Here is a 19,642-nt window from a genome sequence, read left to right as displayed (position 1 = left end):
GGCCAATCCCTCTGTCCGTCGGTTTAACGCAACTGGGAATGACGGGACGAGCGGCAGGGAGGCAGGGCGTGCTCTGATTGGTCAAAGCGCCGCAGTGAAGGCCGGCTGATTGGGCAACGAGACTTCTGACGGCATAGGGGGCGGGGCAAGGGCAGGGGAGCGAGTTTTCATTGGCGGAGACGCCGCGTGGCGGAAAGAGCGGGAACGCAAGTTCATTCAAAGCAGAGGGAAGTGGGCGGGGCGTTGCCATGGCGGCGGGGCCCGCAGTGAGCCCGGGAGAACCGGGGGGAGCTGGGGAAGTCCGGGGGAACCGGGCAGAACAGGGGGAAGCCGGGGGGAGGGCCGGGGAAAACCAGGGAGAACCGCGAGGAGAGCCGAGCGGAACCGGAAAGGATTTGGGGGGAGCCCACGGGGAGCCGGAGGTGGCCCCAGGGTAGCCGGAGGTGGGCAGGGGCGGGGCGGAGGAGAATCGCAGGATGGCTCAGGTTGGAAGGGTCATGTGCTCCCACCTCCCTGCTCAAGCAGGATTGTCCTAGAGCACGTTTCACAGGATTGCATCCAGATGTTTCTGGAATATCGCCAGAGGATATCGTGTGAGGGAAACTCCACACCTTCTCTGGGCAATGCTCCAGTGTATGATCACCCACACAGAAAGAAGTTCTTCGTCATATTCAAGTGGAACTTCCTATGTATCATTTTCTGCCCCTTGGCTCTTGTCCTATTGCTGGGCGCCACCCAGCAGAGCCTGGTCCATCCTCTGAAGTCTCTCTTCAAATAGAGACAGGCGCTGATGGGGTCCCCTCTCAGTCGTCTCTTCTCGAGGCTGAACAGGCTCAACTCCCTCAGTCTTTTCTCTAAAAGAAGTATGTTCCATCCCTCTGGTCCCCCTAGGCTTCTTGGCAGCCTCTCTTCAAGTCACCTCTCTCCCCAGCTGCCTCCAAGGCCACCCAGGCACGGCCCCTTGGCGAGGTGAAGGTGTCACACAGCGAAACAAACACGGGAGCATTGAACCATCAGTCTCTGTGAGGGGAAGAGGGGCGAGTGGCACCCCTGGGCTTGCTGCCCTTGGTCACCCAGCCCCATTTTCCACAGTTAACTTCCTTGGTTTCTGCTTTTCTCCAGGTCAGCCAGCGAGTCCACAATCTCTGCAAAACACAAGGATGGCATTAACCGGCACAGAGGATTTGTGGTAGGCTTGTTTGGATTTTTTAAACAGATGAGAAGATGGCTTTCCCTCACTGATGACGACTGGGACACGGAGTCACTCTCTCCTTGGGCCAGCACAAACGGGCAGGGATTAGCAGGGGACAGGCCTGAGCAGACAGCACAGCCCAAACAGAAGTAGCTGTGTTTATGGAAACACCCTTGTGAACATCTGCAATAAACTATAAATATCCTTCCAGCTCAACACCACACAGTGGTAGGTGTTGGATTATGGTCATATTAGGGTAATAAAACTATCCTGTTCCCCCAGTGTGGCTTTGTCAACATCTCTAATGATATTTTTCTTTTCAGCCAGGGCTATTCCCTGTGCCAGGGAGGTGCTGGTGGGAAATGGAAGTGCACAAACGTGACACTCAGTGGTTTCTTGGGCACATTTCCCACTGGTCCTGTAGGATGGTCCTGTAGGATGGAGTGGATGAAATTGAAGGAAGTTTTCTTCCCTTAGACAGATCAACCAAGGGAAGGATATGACCTCTGTGACTTCAAACACACCAGAAACGTTCCTCTATCATTTCCCGATGTTGCTGTTGTATCTCCTGATGGACACCAGTTACTCGTCTGATCAGACACAAACCAACTTCAGAGGCAGTGAAAACTCCCCTGTCACAGAGCAATGCCCAAGACTGCAATTTATTGCTTAAAGTCCAAGGCAGGAAATGTTCCTGCAGAGTGTTGTGGCTGCTCCTCTGACTTACAGGATCTACAGGATCTGAACAGGGATAACTCACAGACCCCTACTTCCTACCCCTACTTGTCTGATAGAAAAAGCTACTTTTATGTGATGCCAAATGCACAAACAGCCTGGTGATTATTGCCATGGCATGGGTAAATAAATGTTAATGTGTGAGGTCTGGAACTGGGGGACTTGTTAGCATAAAAAGGAAGGTCAAGGCAGGATCCCGAAACACAAAGCCAGGCAAATTCATATGGGAAATAAGGGGCAAACTGCCTGCTGAAGTAGCTGATGGAAGGATGCAAAGGGCCTGTGGAGGAGGTGTCTGGGACACTTACCCTCGGCAGAAGGGCGTTGGGAAGGGTCAAAGGCCCGGCACTGTTCAATGATTTTCCTCAGGTCTTCAGGACAATCTTCCCCAAGAGGGTCCCAGTAATGGTGACTGCAGATTTTCTCCACGATCTCCTCAGGAGTGCAGCCTAGACAACAAGTGCAAACAGGAGCGTCAGAATGGAGCTCTGCTGCCACAGGAGGGTGCTGGGGAGGAAACCCAGCGCAAAGCCATGCCAAGAGCCTGCCTGCAGCCTTTGGCAGGGAGAAGCCAGCAGGGAAGTGGCCCAAACTCTGTCTGCAATGAATCCCACTGTATTTGGCATGACACTGTTGTGCTTCAGTGGAGCAAGATGTGTTTACGCTTAAATGCCCAGGACCATCCAATAGAAACAAAAATTATTTGCATGTTTGTGGTTTAAGCAGGTTGCTTTATTACAAGCTGTACTTTACTATATTGTAGTTTCAGGAGAAGTTATGAAGCTGTCAGTCACACCAGGCACTGCCACTGGCACCTGCATGGGATGCTCAGGGAAGGAGCAGGGAGCATCCAGTGCCAGACAGGAACCACACTGTGCCATGTGGCTTTTATGCAGGGAACCAGATATTTCTGTCTCACCTTCAAATGGGATTTTGGAGGTTGCAATCTCTGCCAGAACGATCCCAAAGCTGGAAGGAGACAAGCAAGATTGTTAGTATTCATTCCACCATGTATTCCTCCCTTCTAGTGGAGAGGACTGTTGGGCTATGCCAACTGGAAGCATTTGCTTGTGTGTCTAATTAAACCTGGCCTCCTTCCATAGCTCAGCAGCTACTCTGCCTGACAGCTGCCTGCTCACAGGCATCTCCTGGGAGGGACAGACACACCTGTATATTTCACAGGGCCTCTTGTAAGGGTAGCTGATGTCTTTCAGGTTCTCTGGAGCGATGTAGGCCAACATAGAGACTTGTTTCCAGTCCTTCTTGGCTTTCCTCTTGATGGATGATTCTGTTTCACACAGCTCAAATCCTGACAGCTGATTGAGAGAATAAGAGAGAGAAAAGGAGAAGTGGAAACCTGTGGTGCAGCTAGGGGCTGCCCCAAGATGGAAAAAACAGAGCGAGATGCCCTGGGCAGTAAAGGCTGGTGTGCAGCTGTGTGTGCTGCCCAGCACGAGTCTCTTCCTGCAAGCAAAAAAAAGAGGTGAAGGCAGGTGAATCACCCCAGCTTCAGCTCATTCCAGGCTGGATGCTTTAGGAACACTCACTCGGCTGATGATAAGACCAATATAGGGAGGTTTAAGTGCCTAAAGTCATAGGGGAGATGCCACTACCCCATTTTATCCTGGACATCACAATTCCCTTCAGTGTTGGCAGAGGGAGACATCCACAAAACCATTTAAAACTCCCAAAAGCATCTCCAAGTGTGGTGCTTACCTTCACACAGTAATCCCCAGCCACCAGGAACTTGCTGCTGCAGATGCAGCCATGGAGTCGGGACTTCTCCCCTGTCTGGTGCAACCTGCAGATGGATGGAACCAAGGACAACACGTGATGATGATGATGATGATGATGATGATGATGATGATGATGGACTGACCCATCCCCACCTCGGCGCTCCCTCCTGCCGTGGAGGGAATGACTGACGTGCAACCAGAGAAGCCAGCAGCTCTCTGCCTGTCTTGGGGGATCAACCCTGCCAAGCCAACCTTTCCAGCAGGCACTGGAAGAGCTGCTGTGGGCAAAGCAACAAGCCTTGTGGATGAGCAGGAGCTGTAAGGAGAACTGCTGTGCTGCAGGCTACTTCCAAATCTGCCCCGTGGATCTGGGGAAGGGGATTTCCCCCTTCCAGGCCTTTGCAGGCTTGAAGCCAGATGTAGGGGACAGTGACCAGGGTAGATGGGAGCTACTGCATCCAAATCCACTACCTACCCCTACACCAGCCTCCCATCCCAGTGTCCCAAGGTGCTGTCACTGGGAATCAGTGTCCAACAGGATACCACAGCTTGCTCTGAGATACCAGGAAGCTGCACTCAGCTTTTGGATCATCAGGTGAAGTTACTCACTGCTTTATACAGGTGCTCACCTGTAAAGGCCTCTGGCAGCTCCCAGGGCCATCCGAATGCGGATATCCCAGGAAAGGTGCTGCTGCTTGTTCAGCACATCCCGCAGTGTCCCATGCTTACAGTACTCCATGACGATGGAGAAGCAGGGGCTCCCATCTGCAAGGCAAAATCATCCTGCCTTGTGCCACCTCTTGGGAGGGGACCACAACAAGGCACGTGCCACCAGCTAGCACTGGGGATGGCAGGGGAGGAAAAGGGTGACATGAATGTGACACCCCTACCATTCTCCTCAATGCAGATCCCGTACATGCGAAGGATGTTTGGAGACTCAAACTTCTTCAGGGTCTGAATCTCCTTCTCAAAGATGTCTCTCACCTTGCTGTGGAAATGGACAGCGTGGTGAGATCCCTGGAACAAGGCATGGCATAGTGCTGTGCCACACTCCTGGGGCCACACTCATTCCCACCCAGGACAACTCACACTGGGTCAGTGGTCAGTGGCCTCTTAAAGGTTTTGATGGCAACAGGGTACTTGAGGTACTCGCCCTCATAAAGGTCGTAGCTCTCTGTGTCCTGCAGGTGCCTGTAGAAAGTGAGCTGGTCTCGCTTGATCTCAGTGATGTCTTCCCTTTTGCCAACGTTGACTTTCTTCAAGCCTGCTCCCACCATGTACCAGAAGGGAACAAGGGACACATTAGGCAGGGCTTGGGGGGAAAAGATCCAGTGCACGGGGTGCAGGTGGTGTGACACTGACTTACGCTCCATCTCACGAATGACTTTGTTCAGCTCACTTTTCATCCAGTCCATCTTGCTCTCCATACACTCCCTGTCGATGTAGATCTCCTCAAACACATCTTTGGGCTCCTCAGTACCTAGGCAGAGAAACAAGCAGAGGTTGGGCCACTGGATAAACAAGCATGACTGTGTGATTTATTTTTTTCATGGTTTAAATGTCCCTTTGGCTCTTCATGGCCGTGGCCATCAAGCCAGAGCTAGGTAACAGCTGGAGAGAAGGGCCAACCACCAGTTGCAGGGAAGGAGGGTTTGCTAAATGCACTCACTTGCAATCACCTGGTCCAAGAAAGCTCTGTCATCCCTCAGGTCCTCAGCATCCTGCCTGCGACATGTCTTTGACTGGAAAGCTTCCAGGAAAGCCTGCTTCTGCTCTGCCTGCAGCAGGAGCGAGAGCCCCTGGGCAATGTCCTCCAGGCTTTCATTCACCCAGACAAACTCCTCACCAGTACTTCGGGCTCGCAGGAACTTCTGGATCCAGCTGGTCTGGCTGTATTTCATCACGAGTTTCTGGGCTTCCTCCAGTGCCCGGAGCAGCTTTTTCATCAGTTCCTCTTCATGGTGGGAGATGTGCTGTCGTGGCTGAGCCCTAAGGATCCTCACGGGCTCCAGCAGAATCTGGATGCGCTCCACGAGGCGCTGGCACTGGTGCTTACAGCACTTCACCTGCTCGAATTGGGCATGGATGGCCTGGGCCACGGAGAGGACCCTCTCCACGATGTCCATGCTTGCAGCAAAGGGCTTGGCCACTGGGGATGTGGGCTGGTAGTGTCTGGTGAAGGTAAGCCTCAGAGATCAGCCAGATGCAGCTCTTGCACGCCTTCCACCCTACGGAACACCCTGATATGGCACACATCCTCCCACAGCCCCTCACATCTCCAGCTGCTTTGCTTTCCCTGCTTTGCCTGCCACTGCAGCTGCTTGTGCAGACTGGAGCAGGCACACGCAGAGACATCGGTAGCAGCGGTAGTGGCACATCTTTCTCTGCATTAGCAAGAGATGTTTTGGCTTGATTTATGTACATTAATTTAGTGTGAGCCATCCCAGAGAGCTTCCACCCAGAGGAGCCGGGACATCAGTGACCCGAGGAGCATCCCCCGGCAGCATTCCTGGCTCTGGCCCCGCATCACCCTGGGTTCCTGCCCACAGAGCTCATATCTTTGGCTGTAAAGGTCTATTTTATTTCTACCCAATGTCTCTGTCTGTAGTCACCCATCTAAAAAAGGTTTGTACATCTTCACAGCCCCAGCATCCCCAGCTGCTCCCCATTTTCTCCCCATAGCTCCGTTCTGCCTGCTTAAGATTTTGATTTTATATCAAGCTCTTTCTATGCGCTCAGAATCCCCACAAGGATGGTGCCTGCTTCCCAGCCCGCATGCAGGTAGCAAGGACAGAAAACCACCCCTGTTGCAGGGAAATTAGCAGCAGCCCCTCTGATGCAGCCAACGCTAAGAGAGGGGTGCCAGGTTCTACTGGCTGGAAATGAGATGGAAACGCACCCAGAATCAGCTGCAGCCACTCTCTCGTCCTCTTCAGGCTCTCTCCAGCACGGCCCCCAAGGAAGGATCTCGTCTGCTTGCCAGGAGAAAGCCTCTGGTACCTGCTCCTGCTTGGCTGACCTCGGCTGCCTCCGCAGACTGGAGGGGCACGGCAGGACGAGCGCGGGTTTAAAGGGTGTCACAGCGGAAGGGACATTGTGCAACCCAGCTTCCCACGCCATCACAGCTCCCAGTTCTCAGAAAGCTACTCGGGGTATTCCCAAGGGCTGTACGCCCTTGTGCTGGGTTTTACCTGATGGAAGAAGGAACTGCCCACAGGAAATGCAGTGGGGAAGAGGGGATGGGGAAATTGTGTGCCCCTGTATTCATGCTTCTGCTGTTTTGAGCACCACTACCCATTCTGCTGTGCTGGCAGCTGTGGGAAGGTTTGCCCAGGGCACTGGAACACCCACAGCAAGGGCTCTGTGCCCTGCTGAACTTCCTGCATGTGCAGTGAGACCCTCCAGAGCACAGCCCTGCTCCTCTCCCCATCCCTGAGCCCCAGGAGCCAAAGGAGGTGGGCTGTGGGCACCGGTGCTGGAAACAGGGCTTGACCTCTGCTGGGAGTGCAGGAAGTTTTGCAGATGGCTTCGTCAGAGGGCCAGGCTGATTTTGGGAAGCTCTGGGGTGCATGCGACGCTATTGCACAACTTCAGAGAAGTGAGTGGCAGCTTCTGCTTACCTAAAGCCCCAGCGCCACACAGGTTTGCTGAGAATATCCCCTGCAAATCTCCTACCTCACCGTGGCTGATAAGGGGAGCCAGGAATGGTGGCTCCAAGGGCCATCAGCACCTGGAAAGGGACACACGAAGGGTGGGAGAGCAGACTTGTGAGCAGCCCTTAGGGGATAGATTTCCCAGACCCTTTTTAGAAAGTTTTATTTTTCAAAATATACAGTTTATTTACAATTGTAGTGTCTACAGTTTTACATATAAATTTATTTCAAACCTTTAAATATCTGCAGTAAACATTAGGGAAAAAGTAATAAAAAATAAAATCACAGGATCAGCAAAAAAAGGCATCTCATAGTAATTGTTTTCATTGGAGTTTGAGTTTCAAGTAGCCAATGTCTATGAAAACCATGAACTTGATAAATCTGGCAGAGAGATATGGGTGCACTGGTTAGAAAAAGGCACAATCCAGAGCTGTGGGACCCACCCCAAAAGGGCTGCAGGCCAAGAAAACCCTGTGCTGAGATCAGGCCGGGAGAAGGACCTAGGACAGGGAATCCCCTGGGCATGAGTTAGGTAATAGGGGTAACTGCAGCATGTTGGGTGCCTTGGGGAGAGGGCACCCCAGGAGAGACAGGGGCTCCAGCAAGGTGCCAGGGCAGAGGAGGGAGGGTGGCATCAGGCACTTCATCTTTCAGGCAGCAGATCTGCCCGTGCATCCATAGCCTGGAGCAGGAGGGCAGCGAGATGGGGGCAGGAGTCCACCAGGGAACCCCACAGCCTCCTCCTCCCCTTTCCTCACCATCCTCAGCCCCCCATGCCCTTGCCAGTGCCACAGCTGGACCACAGCACTCCAGAGGGATGCTTCACTTTGGAGTCACTGCTGCGGCACAGCCCCCAGGACGGGGGCAGGGACCAGCTGGCCTCGCTGGGGGCTGGGGAGGGACACCAGCCCCAGTGCAGGGGGTATGGAGCCAGCAGCTGAGCACTGGGCTGGGGCTGTCAGTCCTCTTTCTTGAAGGTCTCCTCAGGGATGAGTGTCTGGAAAGGATAATCCCAGAAGCGTGTGCTGATGCCAAAACCTGTGGGCAGGGAAGAGAGAGTTCAGCCCCACAGCACCACCATCATCGAGGTGTTGCAAAGGCTCTGTGTTAACTGGTGAGGGAGGAATGCCCACATTTTGGAAAGGGAGGAAGGCAAAGTGAAGACAAGGAAGAAGAGCAGAGGGAGCAGGAGCTGGCTGGGCCATGCCAATAAGCCCCATGGATGATAGCTTATCTGGATAGGGCGTTTTCTCCTAGGAAACTGGGCAAAGGGCAGGTTGAGCAAGCGCTGGGCTAGGGAAAGTGTGGGGCGGATCTGGGGAAGCCCAGGGCCTCACCCTACACCAGTCAACGCCTCCCAACAGGAAGAGATGCTGCCCCGGGCAGGGAGAGGCATCCACATCCCAGCACCATGGGGGTTTGGCCTCTGCCCTGGCATTCCAGGCAGCACTGATGCCCACCAGTGAGATGGGCTGCTGCCTTCACCCCTGCACTGCTCTGGCTCCCCATCCTCAACCTGGGAGTCAGGAAATATTCTCTGTGGGCTACAGCACCTCACATGCTGCCCCAGCAGCGCAATGCTTGGCTCTGCTCATCCCAAATCCCAAATATTTTGGAGCAATCGGCTGCACACCTGCAGGTAGGCTGGATCTTTGACAGCCCTTGCCCCTGCCAGCATGCACAGGGAACATGGCACTACCTGATTTTTGGTGTTCAAAGTGATGCTTGACGTGATAAGCCTTCAGGCCATACAGGTAGGTGCCCTTTTTGGGTGAGCCATAGTGGAGGTAATAGTGCATCATGTCGTAGATGACGTAGCCGCAGAGCCCCCCGACGAACACCGAGAGCCCCAGCACCTCGGGCAGCAGGAGCCGCAGGACACCGTAGAAGAAGCCGATCACCAGCGAGGCTGGCACAGGAGGGAAGACCAGGCGGGAGCTGTCGAAGGGAGACTGGAAGCAGAGAGGGACGGTGGGACAGGCAGCTCCTAACTCACCCTACTTCCCCCCGCACATCCCTGCCAAGCATCAGGGAAACCCATCTGGGAGAAGCCGACACCAAAAACCCTCCCCGGAGTTGTACCCGGTGGTGAGAGCAGCCCCCCATGCATGGCAAGGTGCCCAGGCAGGTGGTGGCTTTATCTGGCAGGTGCCCAAGCTCCACAGGGCCATTTCCTTCAGCAAATCTAGAGGGAGCCTATGGCTCTTTTGGCCTTCCCCCTTGCCCAACCACACAGCTTGAAAATTTAACTCCAGCTCCTCCAAGGCTGTTTTACAGCCCTCGCTGGTATTGGGTAAGTGCCTCGCTTGGGATGCCACCAGTCACACTGAACAGGCATGAACAGGCTCTCTGTCTGGGCAAAGGCCACACAGTAACAGGGTCCAGTGGGGCAAAGGCCACCATTCCCACGGCCCAGCAGATGCCAGCGGAGGTGGGGGCTGTGACTCACCTTGTGATGCTGCCCATGCAGCAAGAAATGCAGGGTGATGAGATAGTAATTACTAGCGGGTGGCTTCATGTGGAAGACAAAGCGATGGATGAGGTACTCCAGCAGGGACCACAGGATCATTCCCAGGAGGAAGATGAAGGGGAAGTAGTATTTGTGGACGGGGATGGAGTACTCTGCACAACGAGACGTGCAGTGGTCAGCAGGGCAGGCGACGTGTGGGCGCTTTTATCCATCACTATCCTCCCACTGGCATCAGGGATGCCCAGCTCTCCCTCCCTCCCACCACTCATCCACCTCCTGTCCTGAGCTTCTCTAGGGAGCTAACTGCCCTAGCTCTGCTCTAAACCACATTTTCCTTTGATTCCTATTAATTTACAGAAACAGCCGGCTTCTTGCTGCCTCAGGAAGACAGTGAGGGGAGCTCCCTGCATTCCAGATTCCAGCAGGGGCTTGGATGTGCACTCTAGGGACTGTGTCACCATTATAAAGCTACTTCACCCACCAGAACAAGGCAGGAGGGACCTTAGTTGCAAAGGCAGCACTCGTGACAGTAAAACAGTGCTGCTGGTGTTGGTGTTTATTTTTGGGGGGGAAAAAGAATAGACTTGTTGGGCACTTTCCCCCGCAGAACATTTTTCAGCCACCTCCTTCTTTCAGAGCTGGCTGCCAGCCCTGTGTCCTTCCTAGTAAAATTCGGATTCCCCAGAACCTGCTTATTTTTAGGAAAAAAACCCCACAAAACTTGGCAGCAAGGTGCTGAATGCCACAAGGAGCAGGGAGTGCTTGTGCAGCCGGCGCTCCCCACCCCACAGCCGGGCACAGCTGGCACTGGGTGGCACCTTGCAAAAAAAAATAGGGAACCCAGCAAAAAAGAAAGAAAAGGGAAAAAAAAAAAAAAAAAGACCAAAAAAAAAAAAAAAAAAAAAAAGACAACAAAGAAGACAGCCTGCCCCGGCCACGCTTGTTATTCCCGGGGGAGCAGGGAGCAGACAGTGGGAGATTCAAGGGCAGGCGCTTCGGGCAAACAAGCCTCGCACTGTGAGGCGCCGGCGGCGCTGAGAGCCGGGTTTGTTCGCCCGCGTTCAGCCGCGGCCCGGGGTGGGCGGCAGCGGCGATTGGAACACACCCCAGCACCGGCAGGGCTCGCTTTTGGGGACTGAGGGAACGGAGGCAAGAATGAGCAGACTGCAGCCCAGGTCAGTGGGCTCTGTGCCTCTACTGATCTCCTGAGCGACCAAATCTTGCAGTGAGAGGAAGGGAATGGAGGTGGGCAAGCACAGGTGGCTTCATGCAGGGGACATGCTGGTGGCCACAAGGGAGAGGTGCTGATGTGCTGCTCTTGCACATGGCTTGTGGTGAATACGTACAGAAGGGGGGATGAGGAAGGGATGCAGGTCTCCACCCACCCAGGGTGTTCCTACCCCGGGCCCAAAGTGGGGTCTGTAATGGAAGCCCAAAGGCTTTGCTGCTGCTCATACCTGTGGTGAAGGAGGAGAAGAGCCTGGTGTTGCCCTGAGCAAGGGAGGTGTAGCTGACCCAGCTGAGATAGAGCACCACGGGCGTCCATACCATGAACACCACGTACCTGTGGGGTAGAAGGAGATGTCAGAGGAAGTGTCCTGCTGGCTGGTGAGCCATCCCCCGCTCCTGGGGCAGGCACCATCCAGGGCACAGTGCAGACCCTGTGAGCTCACCATGCTGTCTTGGAGAGGAACTCAAGGAAATCCGAGTGGAAGAGGCGGATGGGCCGATCCACAGGCTGGTGCACCCACTCGTCGTACTTCTCCCCTAAGTAGCCCACCTGCCACAGCAAGGGCTTCTGCCAGTCTACCAGGTCCTGAGGGAGTAGACAGTGGTTGTAGCGCTGTGGAACCCACAAACCATCCCAGTACCAGGCACAAAGCTGAACTGCTGCTGCAGGCTTTTGGGAGGTTTTGCAAACTCCCTCCCATGCCCCAAGAGCAGTTGCTTCTGGTTCCAAGGTGCCCTGAGCTCCCCACAAGCACCAGCACAGGGCAGACGAAGGGCCAAACACACATCAGCCCTAGGGCTTAGCTCACCCCTGTGCCACCGGATACCTGCCAGCGGATCAAGGTGAAGGTGGCTGTACCCAGACCTGGGTCAGCATCAGGCCCTGATAACTGAGGCTCTTTGCCTCTCGAGCTGCCAAGATTTGATAGTGAGCAGTGATATTGCCCAGCAGAACACCTCAGGTGGCACACGGATCCCATCCCCATGGCACTGCCCCAGCCAAGGACATTTCTCCTTGTGCAAAGGACACATGGGGCGGCCACAGCTGTTTGGGTACAAACAGTGAGGAGCAAAGTGGGAAGAGAGGAGAGCAGGGATACAGGATGGGAACACAGACTGCAGCAGTGCTGCTGTGCATGGCTGAACTCAGGTGCAAGAGTAAGAAGGGACCTGTGCGGATATGCATGTTGGCATGGCATGAAAACAGGGAGGCACAACTGGCAGCACCACCTCTGCCACTGCTCAGCATCCCTGGACACATCTTCTGCTGGCCTGGCCAGATAAGATGGATTCTTGGTCCCACCCCTGTGCCAGGACTGAAACCACGCTTGCCTGGCCAAGCCCCAGGCCTGGCAGCTCTCCTTGGGCTGCTTGTGCCACACAGCACTGGCACAGCAATCTGGCACCTGGGGTTGTGCTGCCAGTGGTGGGGATGGCTCAGTTCAGGGCACCCCGGGGCAAGGAGCTGGGGTGGCTGTGGGCATTTTGGGGGCTCTCTTGAAGGCTGGGATGAACACAATCACACAGGAGGGGAAACAAACCCAGCTGGTGCATGGGATGGGAACAGAGCCATTCTCCACTGGGGAGGTAGGGGGAAAGTTAAAGCAAAAAGGTCACTTGGAAATATGGCACATTCTCTTTTAAAGGTGCTCCGTGATAAAATATTAATTTGGGGGGTGGAAGATGTTTTCCTGCTCTAAACTCCCCCCAACTTTCTACAAGATAAAAGCATGCTCACCAATCAGCTGGGACCATGCAAGATGTGGTGACCAGATGGTGCTATGGAGGGCAGGGACAGCCAAAGGCACCTTGGGGACAAATCCCCACTGTGGCAGGGCAGGAAGCACTCTGCACATACAGGGATCACTCTGCCCAGGCTGGGGAATCCCTTACTGCTCATTATGACTGCTCAGGCAAGGGAAAAAAATAAATAAAGTAATAAAATAAATAAAGCAAGAAAGAAATAAAAGCAAGCAAGGTGTGGCTTGGCAACATTTCCCTCTGGAAGGGCACAGCTGCTGTCAGAGAAAGGCATCTCTCCCATGCTGCTGCAATGGGAGCCTCCCAGCGTGGCCACACCTGTGCAATAAAGCATGAGCAATGCCATCCACACCAGGAGAAAGGGCAGAAGTGGCCGGAGCAGTTTGGCTCCCTCACGCCATCCCTCCCATCCAACAGGCCAGCAGAAATCCAGCACTCATGCAGGGAAGGGGGGACCTGGTGTTTCCCAGGAGCACTCTGGCAAACAGTGTGCTGGAGAAACTCCAGAGCTCTTACCGTCTCCACATCCACTGTTCTGTAGCAGAGATCTGTCTGCTCTGGAGTCTGGGCTGCAGCAACCACCTCCTTCTCATCCACTGTCTCAGAGAGGCTCTGAAAAGAGAAGGAAAACTCTGTGGTGAAGCACCAGTGGTGGATTCAGCTGGGGATGGTGATGGCTGTAGCACTCGGGTATGGGCAGAGTGAGCTCCTGCCTGCTAAACAAATATGGGGAAAATTCTGGTGAATTTAAGTCAGTCAGTTCCTGCAGAGCAGGTTTCCTGAGGGAAGCAGCTGTCAGTGAGCTGCCCTACCCTTCGGACTGAGCATCGTGGGCTCAGGGCTCTTTGGAAATCTCCTCTTGAGCCCAGTGTTTGAATACCCTGCCTGTGGCCAGGACAGCATGGGTGCTTCAGAGTGACAACGCAGAAACTCTGCTCCCCTGGGACAGCATTTTCTCCTGCAAACAGGCAGTGCCATAGCAGAGGTCACCTTGCCAGTACCAGTAAAGCAAGGGGCATTGCTGGGTTAGTGCTCCCTCCGCCCACCCCACTGATCTCCAGCAAAAGCCCAGCTTGGCTTTTTGGTCCCTCAGAAAGCTGGGATGGCAGACCTAGGGAGTGTGGTACAGCTGGTGCCACGACTCTGGCTGCGGGCACAAGTTAAAACACAGAAGGAGCGACCTTGTCCAGGGAAAAAGGCAAAGTGTCCTTCACAGGGTGACACTGGGCTGGGTGCCTTTGCCATGGGCTGTGGAATATGAGGTGGAGTTTGGTCGTAGCTCAGGAGAGCACGTTGAGGCACAGGGGATGCACGGGTGCAATGATGGCAGGATGAAGACCCAGTTGCAGTCCCACTGGCAGGGCGGGCTGAGAAACAGGAGAAACCTGCCTTGTCTGATGCTTGGAGGCAAACACATTGCCAGCTGCCAGCACCAGCCTCCTTCCTGCAGCTGTGCCAGCTCCGGCGCCAGCCGTGCCGCTGGTGGGGGCTCGGTGAGGTTGCAGCCGTGCCCATGCAAACCCCAAGGCAGCCGTGCCCCCCGCAGCAGCGCCGGCTCCCCGTGCAGGACGTGCCAAACATGCCTTTTCTCCCGCTTTGTCACCCCGAGTTACCCATTAACCCGGAGCAGGGGACGGCGTGGCCCAGCAGCCGCGGCACAGCCGTGCCCGACGGGGCTTCCAGCTGTGCCATTTCCAGAGAGGAAGGATTTTCTCCCAACTCCTCAATGGATGCTGTCCCCACTGCTCTGAGAGGGATGCACTGCCGCCCTATTGAGGAGAATACCACCCTGGCAGCTGCAGAAGAGCCTGAGATGCAGGAAAACCAGTGTCACCTTGCAAGGACGTCAGGACTTAACTCTGTGCCTTGCTGGGGACACCGAGGCAGGGCTCAGGCACTGTTTACTGACAGCAGGCACTCCTTGAAAGCTGTGCTCCCAACCCCATTTCTCGGGCTAGCTGGATTTCAAGCCTCATTCTGCTGGTACAGGAACTGCATTACCCAGCTCTGAGGCAGCCCCTTGCTTAGGGCTGGGGGTAGGGAAGGACAGAGGATATTTCCAGCCAATATTTCCAGGCTGGAATCCCACTGGCATCAATTTTACTGCAGGCAGAGCACTGATATGAGCTGATGCCATGTACCACCACACCTCTCTGTGAGGATTCCCACTGCTGTTTACCATACTCCACACTCTGTCCTTTAGCCAGACATTCCAAAACCCTAGGGCAGATGGGATGTCTTAAAATCCAGCAAAACATGGTGGATTTATGGTTTTGCCTCTGCCCTGCAGGTGCTTTAGAAGAAAATTTGGCTTTAAGAGAGTGAAACGGCTTATCCATGCCCTGAGAAATGGGCTGGTGCTCTCCACCTTCACGCTTGCACCACAACCTAGCCAGCAGCAGGAAGGATGCTTAAGAAAGCTGGGCTGATGCAATGCCTGGCACCTCTCCTCCCTTTTCCGAAATGTTCACACACCTCCAGTTCCCCTGCCCATGGATGCCTGAGCACCGTGTCATGGCTGGAGGCTTCCTGGTCCTCCCAGGTCAGGGAGATGGACTGGGGGGCTCAAATCCCACCTCACCACTAGCACCTGGGCTGGGTGACATCAGTGAGGTGCCATTGCCCTGTGTGCTATGGCAGCTCCCTGTCAGCACCTGAATCATCTCTTACCCCTCCTCTTCCTCAGCTGGGGAGCAGGAGGAAGGCTCTCCTCTTGTTCACCCTGGGGCTGGCACTGAAAGGACAGGGAGCTGTGTCGCAACCAGGATGCAAACCACCCTGGCATGTCCCAACTGGCTCCCCAAAGCGTGGCCTGTTCCTGCCTGCCCCAAGCATGCAAGCCCTGCTGAGATCAAGCCCCATGGGACCTGAACCAGTGCTGGGGCTTTTGCCCATTCTCCTCTAAATAGGAGGTGGGTTGGGAGGAGGCTGAAGGGCTGTGCTGAGCTGGGCTCTGCTGTCACCTGTGCGTGGTGAAGATGCATCTGAGTCGTCCCCAGGCAAACAGGTCCTGCCAGGGAAGATGAACAAAGGGGCCTGATGTAAGGAAGGGAAAGTTAACGCCTACTAGGCACTGCACCTGTAAGTGAGCAGCAGTCCCAGTAAGGTGCTGCTGGTACACACAGGGCCAAACACCCAGGGCACAGCATGATCCAGTGACTGGGTGACCCAGCACCCACCTGTGAGCATCTGGCTGCCCTACATGGGTCACACAGGGAGCTCAGCACTGGTCCTGAACCAGCTGGGGAGCACTGGCTGTGCCACCCCAGTGCTGTCCTGCATCAGGGCTTGGGGCATTAAAAGAACAAAATCCAGCTGTGATGTGAGCTACAGACAGAAGGGGTGGTCCAGCACAGGGTTCAGTGTTCTTGGGACACAGGCAGAGAAGCTGGAAACCTCCCACTGGCCCAGGTAGGGCGAAGCTGCCTGCAGACAGCTGCTCTGCCAAAAGCCTGGACCCGGGGGTATTTTCCACCCATTTGCCCAGTGAGTCAAACCCCAGAGGAGTCCTACCATACCTCTTCATTGCTCCACAGCCTCCAGCACCTTCACTGAGCTCCTCAGAGGCTCAGTTTGCTGGTGTCCACATAGGACAAGCTCTGTTGGCAGTGCAGGTACAGGCATGCAGCATGAGGACACCCCAGGAGGTGCAGAGAGCCCAAGCAAGGTGCTGGCTTGTGGGGGCACCATCCCAGCAGCACCATGCCACCAGCACTGTGGTCTGTGTTCTCTGGCTGGCAGAGCCCCACAAGGCTGTGTCTTAGCCCATTAAACCCTGGGTGCAGCAGGACTATTAAAAGGAGGTCAATTTATCTCCTAATCATAGTAGCAATATAAAAAGTGACTTCTTGTTACATCACCCCCAAAGAGGTGTCCCAGGTGTCCCGCCTATGTCCAAGGGTGCTCAGGCTGGGATGCAAAGCCAGGGCGAGCCTGATGTGCAGCAATACAGGCAAGAGGAAGAGAAGGACACTAAACCTGAGAAGAATGGAGGATTCACTGTGACTCACAGCCACATCATGCACCCCAAAGAGGCTGTGATGAAAGTCCCTCATTGCTCAAACTGGAAGGGTAATTAGATGATCCAGTTCCCTTCTAGCAAGGCTGTTAAAATCCACTCTCTAGTTTAGGTAATTACTGGTACTCGCTTTGATCTCCCATATATGTCCTGCTTGCATAGATAAAATATTTAGGGATTAATTTTTCCTTAGCCAAAAGGATTTAGGTGATGCAGAAAAGGGACCTGTGGCCAAAGGAGAGAGCCACAGGAAGGGGCATGGAGAGGCCAGTGGAATGAAGGCTGGATCTTATCTTCTTTATCTCTCCTGCATTAACACCTTTTTCCCCCTTTCTGAAATCCTGGAAATTCCTGAGGGAAGCAGGGGAGGATGCTGGATGCCCGGGGGACCAGAGCATTCTGAATCCCTCAGCGTGGGGATGATGCAGCCCTGGGAAATCCAACGGGCAAGGAGAGGCACTGGCAAAGCTGTGGAGATCTGGAATCAAACTGGGTAAATGTAACACTTCCTCCAAAGAGCTGTTTGGGCTACACCTGCCCCAAAGCACCCAAAGCATGAACCCAAGCACTACCAAGGACATCACCTCTCCCCAGAGAGGATTTTTGGGGGGTGGGGAGTAGGGCGGAGCAGCTCACACATCAGCGCATGCTGGACACGGCCTCTCCATGCAACAGGCAGCTCTAATCCCTCCCCTGTGTGTTGCAGGCTGGGATGGTTTATCTGGCACCAGGCAGTGTCTGATCTCCCTGCGCCCTGGCGTTATCACGCCATGTATTTGCATTGGGATGGTGGCAGCTCCCCTCGGCACGAGAACCCGTTTGTCCGGTACCTTCCTTCGCCCCAACCCGTTGGGCTCGTCACGCCTGCGAGGAGGCGGCGGCTCAGCGAGTGTCCCAACAGAGGAGGTGCCATCGCCGGGATCCGTCCGGCGAAAATGCAGGCATTGCACCGAGGCTGAAACAAAGCCCTGTCTGTGGCGCTGGGGCCGAGGCTGCGCCCTGGGGAGGACACCCAGCGAGAGCAAACAACCAGCCAGAGGAACCGGCCGGTCACTGACCCCGCTGGGATGCCTACAGGGGAACTGCTGGGCTGGTGAAGGGGGCTGGGCTGGCCCCGCTGCTCAGCATCCTGCCCACGGCGTGCTGGTGAGGGCTGGGAATTGGGTAGGAGTGCCCAGTGCCACCCGGAGGCTGTGGAACTTCCGCAGGGAGCTCTCCCTTCTGCCTGGATAGCACGGGACTGGCACAGTGGGGACAGCTGTGTCCTATGCCCCACATCAGGCAGTCAGGGAGATGGCTGGGCTCCTCTCCTCAGCAGTGGCTGCTCACCAATAGCAAACCCCAGTGCCCAGCACCTTGGTCCCTGATTGAGTGCTGACAGTGCCAGGAAGGGTGTCCTGTCCTGTTGCCCACTCCGTGCCATACAGTCCTGCTAAAACTGACACTGAGCTCCATCTCCTGCATCCCTCCAAAGAACCCAACACCTCCATGCCATGCTGGCACCGCAGATCCACCCATCAGTCCTGCTTCCTAGCATGGCCAGGGAGGGATGTGGCCATGGAGTGGGACCCTGTAGGTACTCAGTTCTGTGCGCTTGGCACCCTGTGGGCCTCAGGGTCCCCTGCATCTCAGACCCTAGAGAACTCCTGGGAGCCAGGAGGCACATGGGACCTTGGCACCCTGTACACCTCAGGCACCACCCATGCAAGATCCCAGGAGCCTCAAATATCCTCTGTCCCCTTCACCCCTCATGCCCTGTAGATCCCAGACCCTACAGAGCCTGATCCTATGGGTCCTGTCCTGCTCAGACCCAACACACATCATGTCCCATACAGCTCAGTCTGACATCTGGGTGCACTAAACACCTTATATGCTACATGCACCCCAGAAACTTCCTGCCATGTACACCCCAAAGCCTATCCAGTCTCTGTATGTCCTGAACAGCTTGGACGCTGAGAAGCCTGGACCTGGAGTGCCCTACAGACCCTGTATGGCTCAGACCTTGCACAGTTTGGATCCAGGGTGCCCTACAGACCCTGCACATTTTAGTCTCCATGCACTCTGGACTTGAGATGCTCTATAAACCCTGCACTGCTCAGATCCCAGAGAGCACAGACCTGGGGCACCCTATCAAAACTCGATCCAGGACCTGGGGCACCCTATAATCTCGGTAGTAATCCCCAGTCCCGGGACATGGAGCACCCTACAGAAACGCTGTATATGGTCCTGGGACCACAGAGAGACCCTGTACCTCCTGGGATCAGGACACTCTGTATAGCCCCTGCACATCCTGGAGTAGCACTTGGGGCACCCTACAGCCTCTGTATCTGCCAGTTACGGGACGTGGTGCATCCCACAGCCCTTGTTCACCCTGGACCGGCACCTGAGGCACTCCGCAGAGCCTGTATATGCCCCCGGGTTCCCCTACAGCCCGTGCTCCCCCGGTCCCGGTTCGGCCCCACGGCGGTACCTGCTCGTCGCCGGGCTCTATCTCCCCCACGTAGTACTGCTCCAGCCAGCGGCGGGCGTTCTCCGAGTGCCGGTGGGGCGGCCCGTCCAGCGCCGCGCTCACGTCGGTGCCGGCCCGGCGGCGCAGCAGCTGCTCCCCGCCCGGGTGCAGCCGCACGAAGCCGCTCAGGTCGTACAGGCGGCGGTGGCAGGAGACCAGGCAGGCGCCCTGCGCGCAGCGCGCCCGCACCTCGGCGGCGCTGAAGGACCGCGGCCCCGCCGTGGCCATGGCCCCGCCGCCGGTCCCGGTCCCGGTCCCGGTCCCGGTCCCGGTCCCCGTCCAAGTCCCCGTCCCGTCCCGTCCCGTCCCGCCGCCGCGCTCTGCCCGCACCTGCTCAT

At 55.5% G+C, this 19,642-nt stretch overlaps 2 protein-coding genes and 1 long non-coding RNA gene across 3 annotated transcripts; 1 reads left to right on the top strand and 2 right to left on the bottom strand.

The window, feature by feature from the left end:
• Positions 1-450: 450 nt before the first annotated feature.
• On the bottom strand, positions 451-5,803 carry MLKL (mixed lineage kinase domain like pseudokinase). The gene is made up of 10 exons (XM_053952917.1): positions 5,333-5,803; positions 5,030-5,143; positions 4,753-4,927; positions 4,554-4,651; positions 4,293-4,428; positions 3,644-3,728; positions 3,095-3,243; positions 2,847-2,896; positions 2,236-2,376; positions 451-1,145 (listed from the first exon to the last, which is right to left on the bottom strand). The coding sequence occupies exons 1-10, from the start codon at positions 5,787-5,789 to the stop codon at positions 1,093-1,095; spliced, it is 1,458 nt and encodes a 485-aa protein (XP_053808892.1). The 5' UTR covers positions 5,790-5,803; the 3' UTR covers positions 451-1,092.
• On the top strand, positions 793-1,452 carry LOC128793599 (uncharacterized). Its single transcript, XR_008432839.1, has 3 exons — positions 793-863; positions 932-1,022; positions 1,123-1,452. It is a non-coding gene; the product is annotated as an uncharacterized LOC128793599 (long non-coding RNA).
• Positions 5,804-7,463: 1,660 nt separating the features above from the next.
• On the bottom strand, positions 7,464-19,572 carry FA2H (fatty acid 2-hydroxylase). Its single transcript, XM_053952396.1, has 7 exons — positions 19,266-19,572; positions 13,294-13,389; positions 11,460-11,602; positions 11,244-11,350; positions 9,766-9,938; positions 9,016-9,268; positions 7,464-8,354 (listed from the first exon to the last, which is right to left on the bottom strand). Exons 1-7 carry the CDS (start codon positions 19,530-19,532, stop codon positions 8,275-8,277), a joined length of 1,119 nt encoding a protein of 372 aa, XP_053808371.1. The 5' UTR covers positions 19,533-19,572; the 3' UTR covers positions 7,464-8,274.
• Positions 19,573-19,642: the final 70 nt, after the last annotated feature.

The sequence above is a fragment of the Vidua chalybeata genome, chromosome 11 (assembly GCF_026979565.1).
Source record: "Vidua chalybeata isolate OUT-0048 chromosome 11, bVidCha1 merged haplotype, whole genome shotgun sequence".
NCBI classification, from domain to species: domain Eukaryota; kingdom Metazoa; phylum Chordata; class Aves; order Passeriformes; family Viduidae; genus Vidua; species Vidua chalybeata.
Note: the sequence above shows the minus strand (reverse complement) of the source record. Positions and strands in the feature narration are given on the sequence as shown.

Excerpts from the sequence above, each read along its gene's own strand:
- MLKL (XM_053952917.1), bottom strand. The coding sequence starts at position 5,789 with ATGGACATCGTGGAGAGGGTCCTCTCCGTGGCCCAGGCCATCCATGCC. Across the intron at positions 5,144-5,332 it reads CTTGGACCAGGTGATTGCAA|GTACTGAGGAGCCCAAAGAT; the intron begins GTGAGTGCATTT and ends TTCTCTGCCTAG. Across the intron at positions 4,928-5,029 it reads AGTCATTCGTGAGATGGAGC|GCTTGAAGAAAGTCAACGTT; the intron begins GTAAGTCAGTGT and ends TGGTGGGAGCAG.
- FA2H (XM_053952396.1), bottom strand. The coding sequence starts at position 19,532 with ATGGCCACGGCGGGGCCGCGGTCCTTCAGCGCCGCCGAGGTGCGGGCG. Across the intron at positions 13,390-19,265 it reads TAGAGCCCGGCGACGAGCAG|AGCCTCTCTGAGACAGTGGA; the intron begins GTACCGCCGTGG and ends TTCTCTTTTCAG. Across the intron at positions 11,351-11,459 it reads TTCCTCTCCAAGACAGCATG|GTACGTGGTGTTCATGGTAT; the intron begins GTGAGCTCACAG and ends TCTACCCCACAG.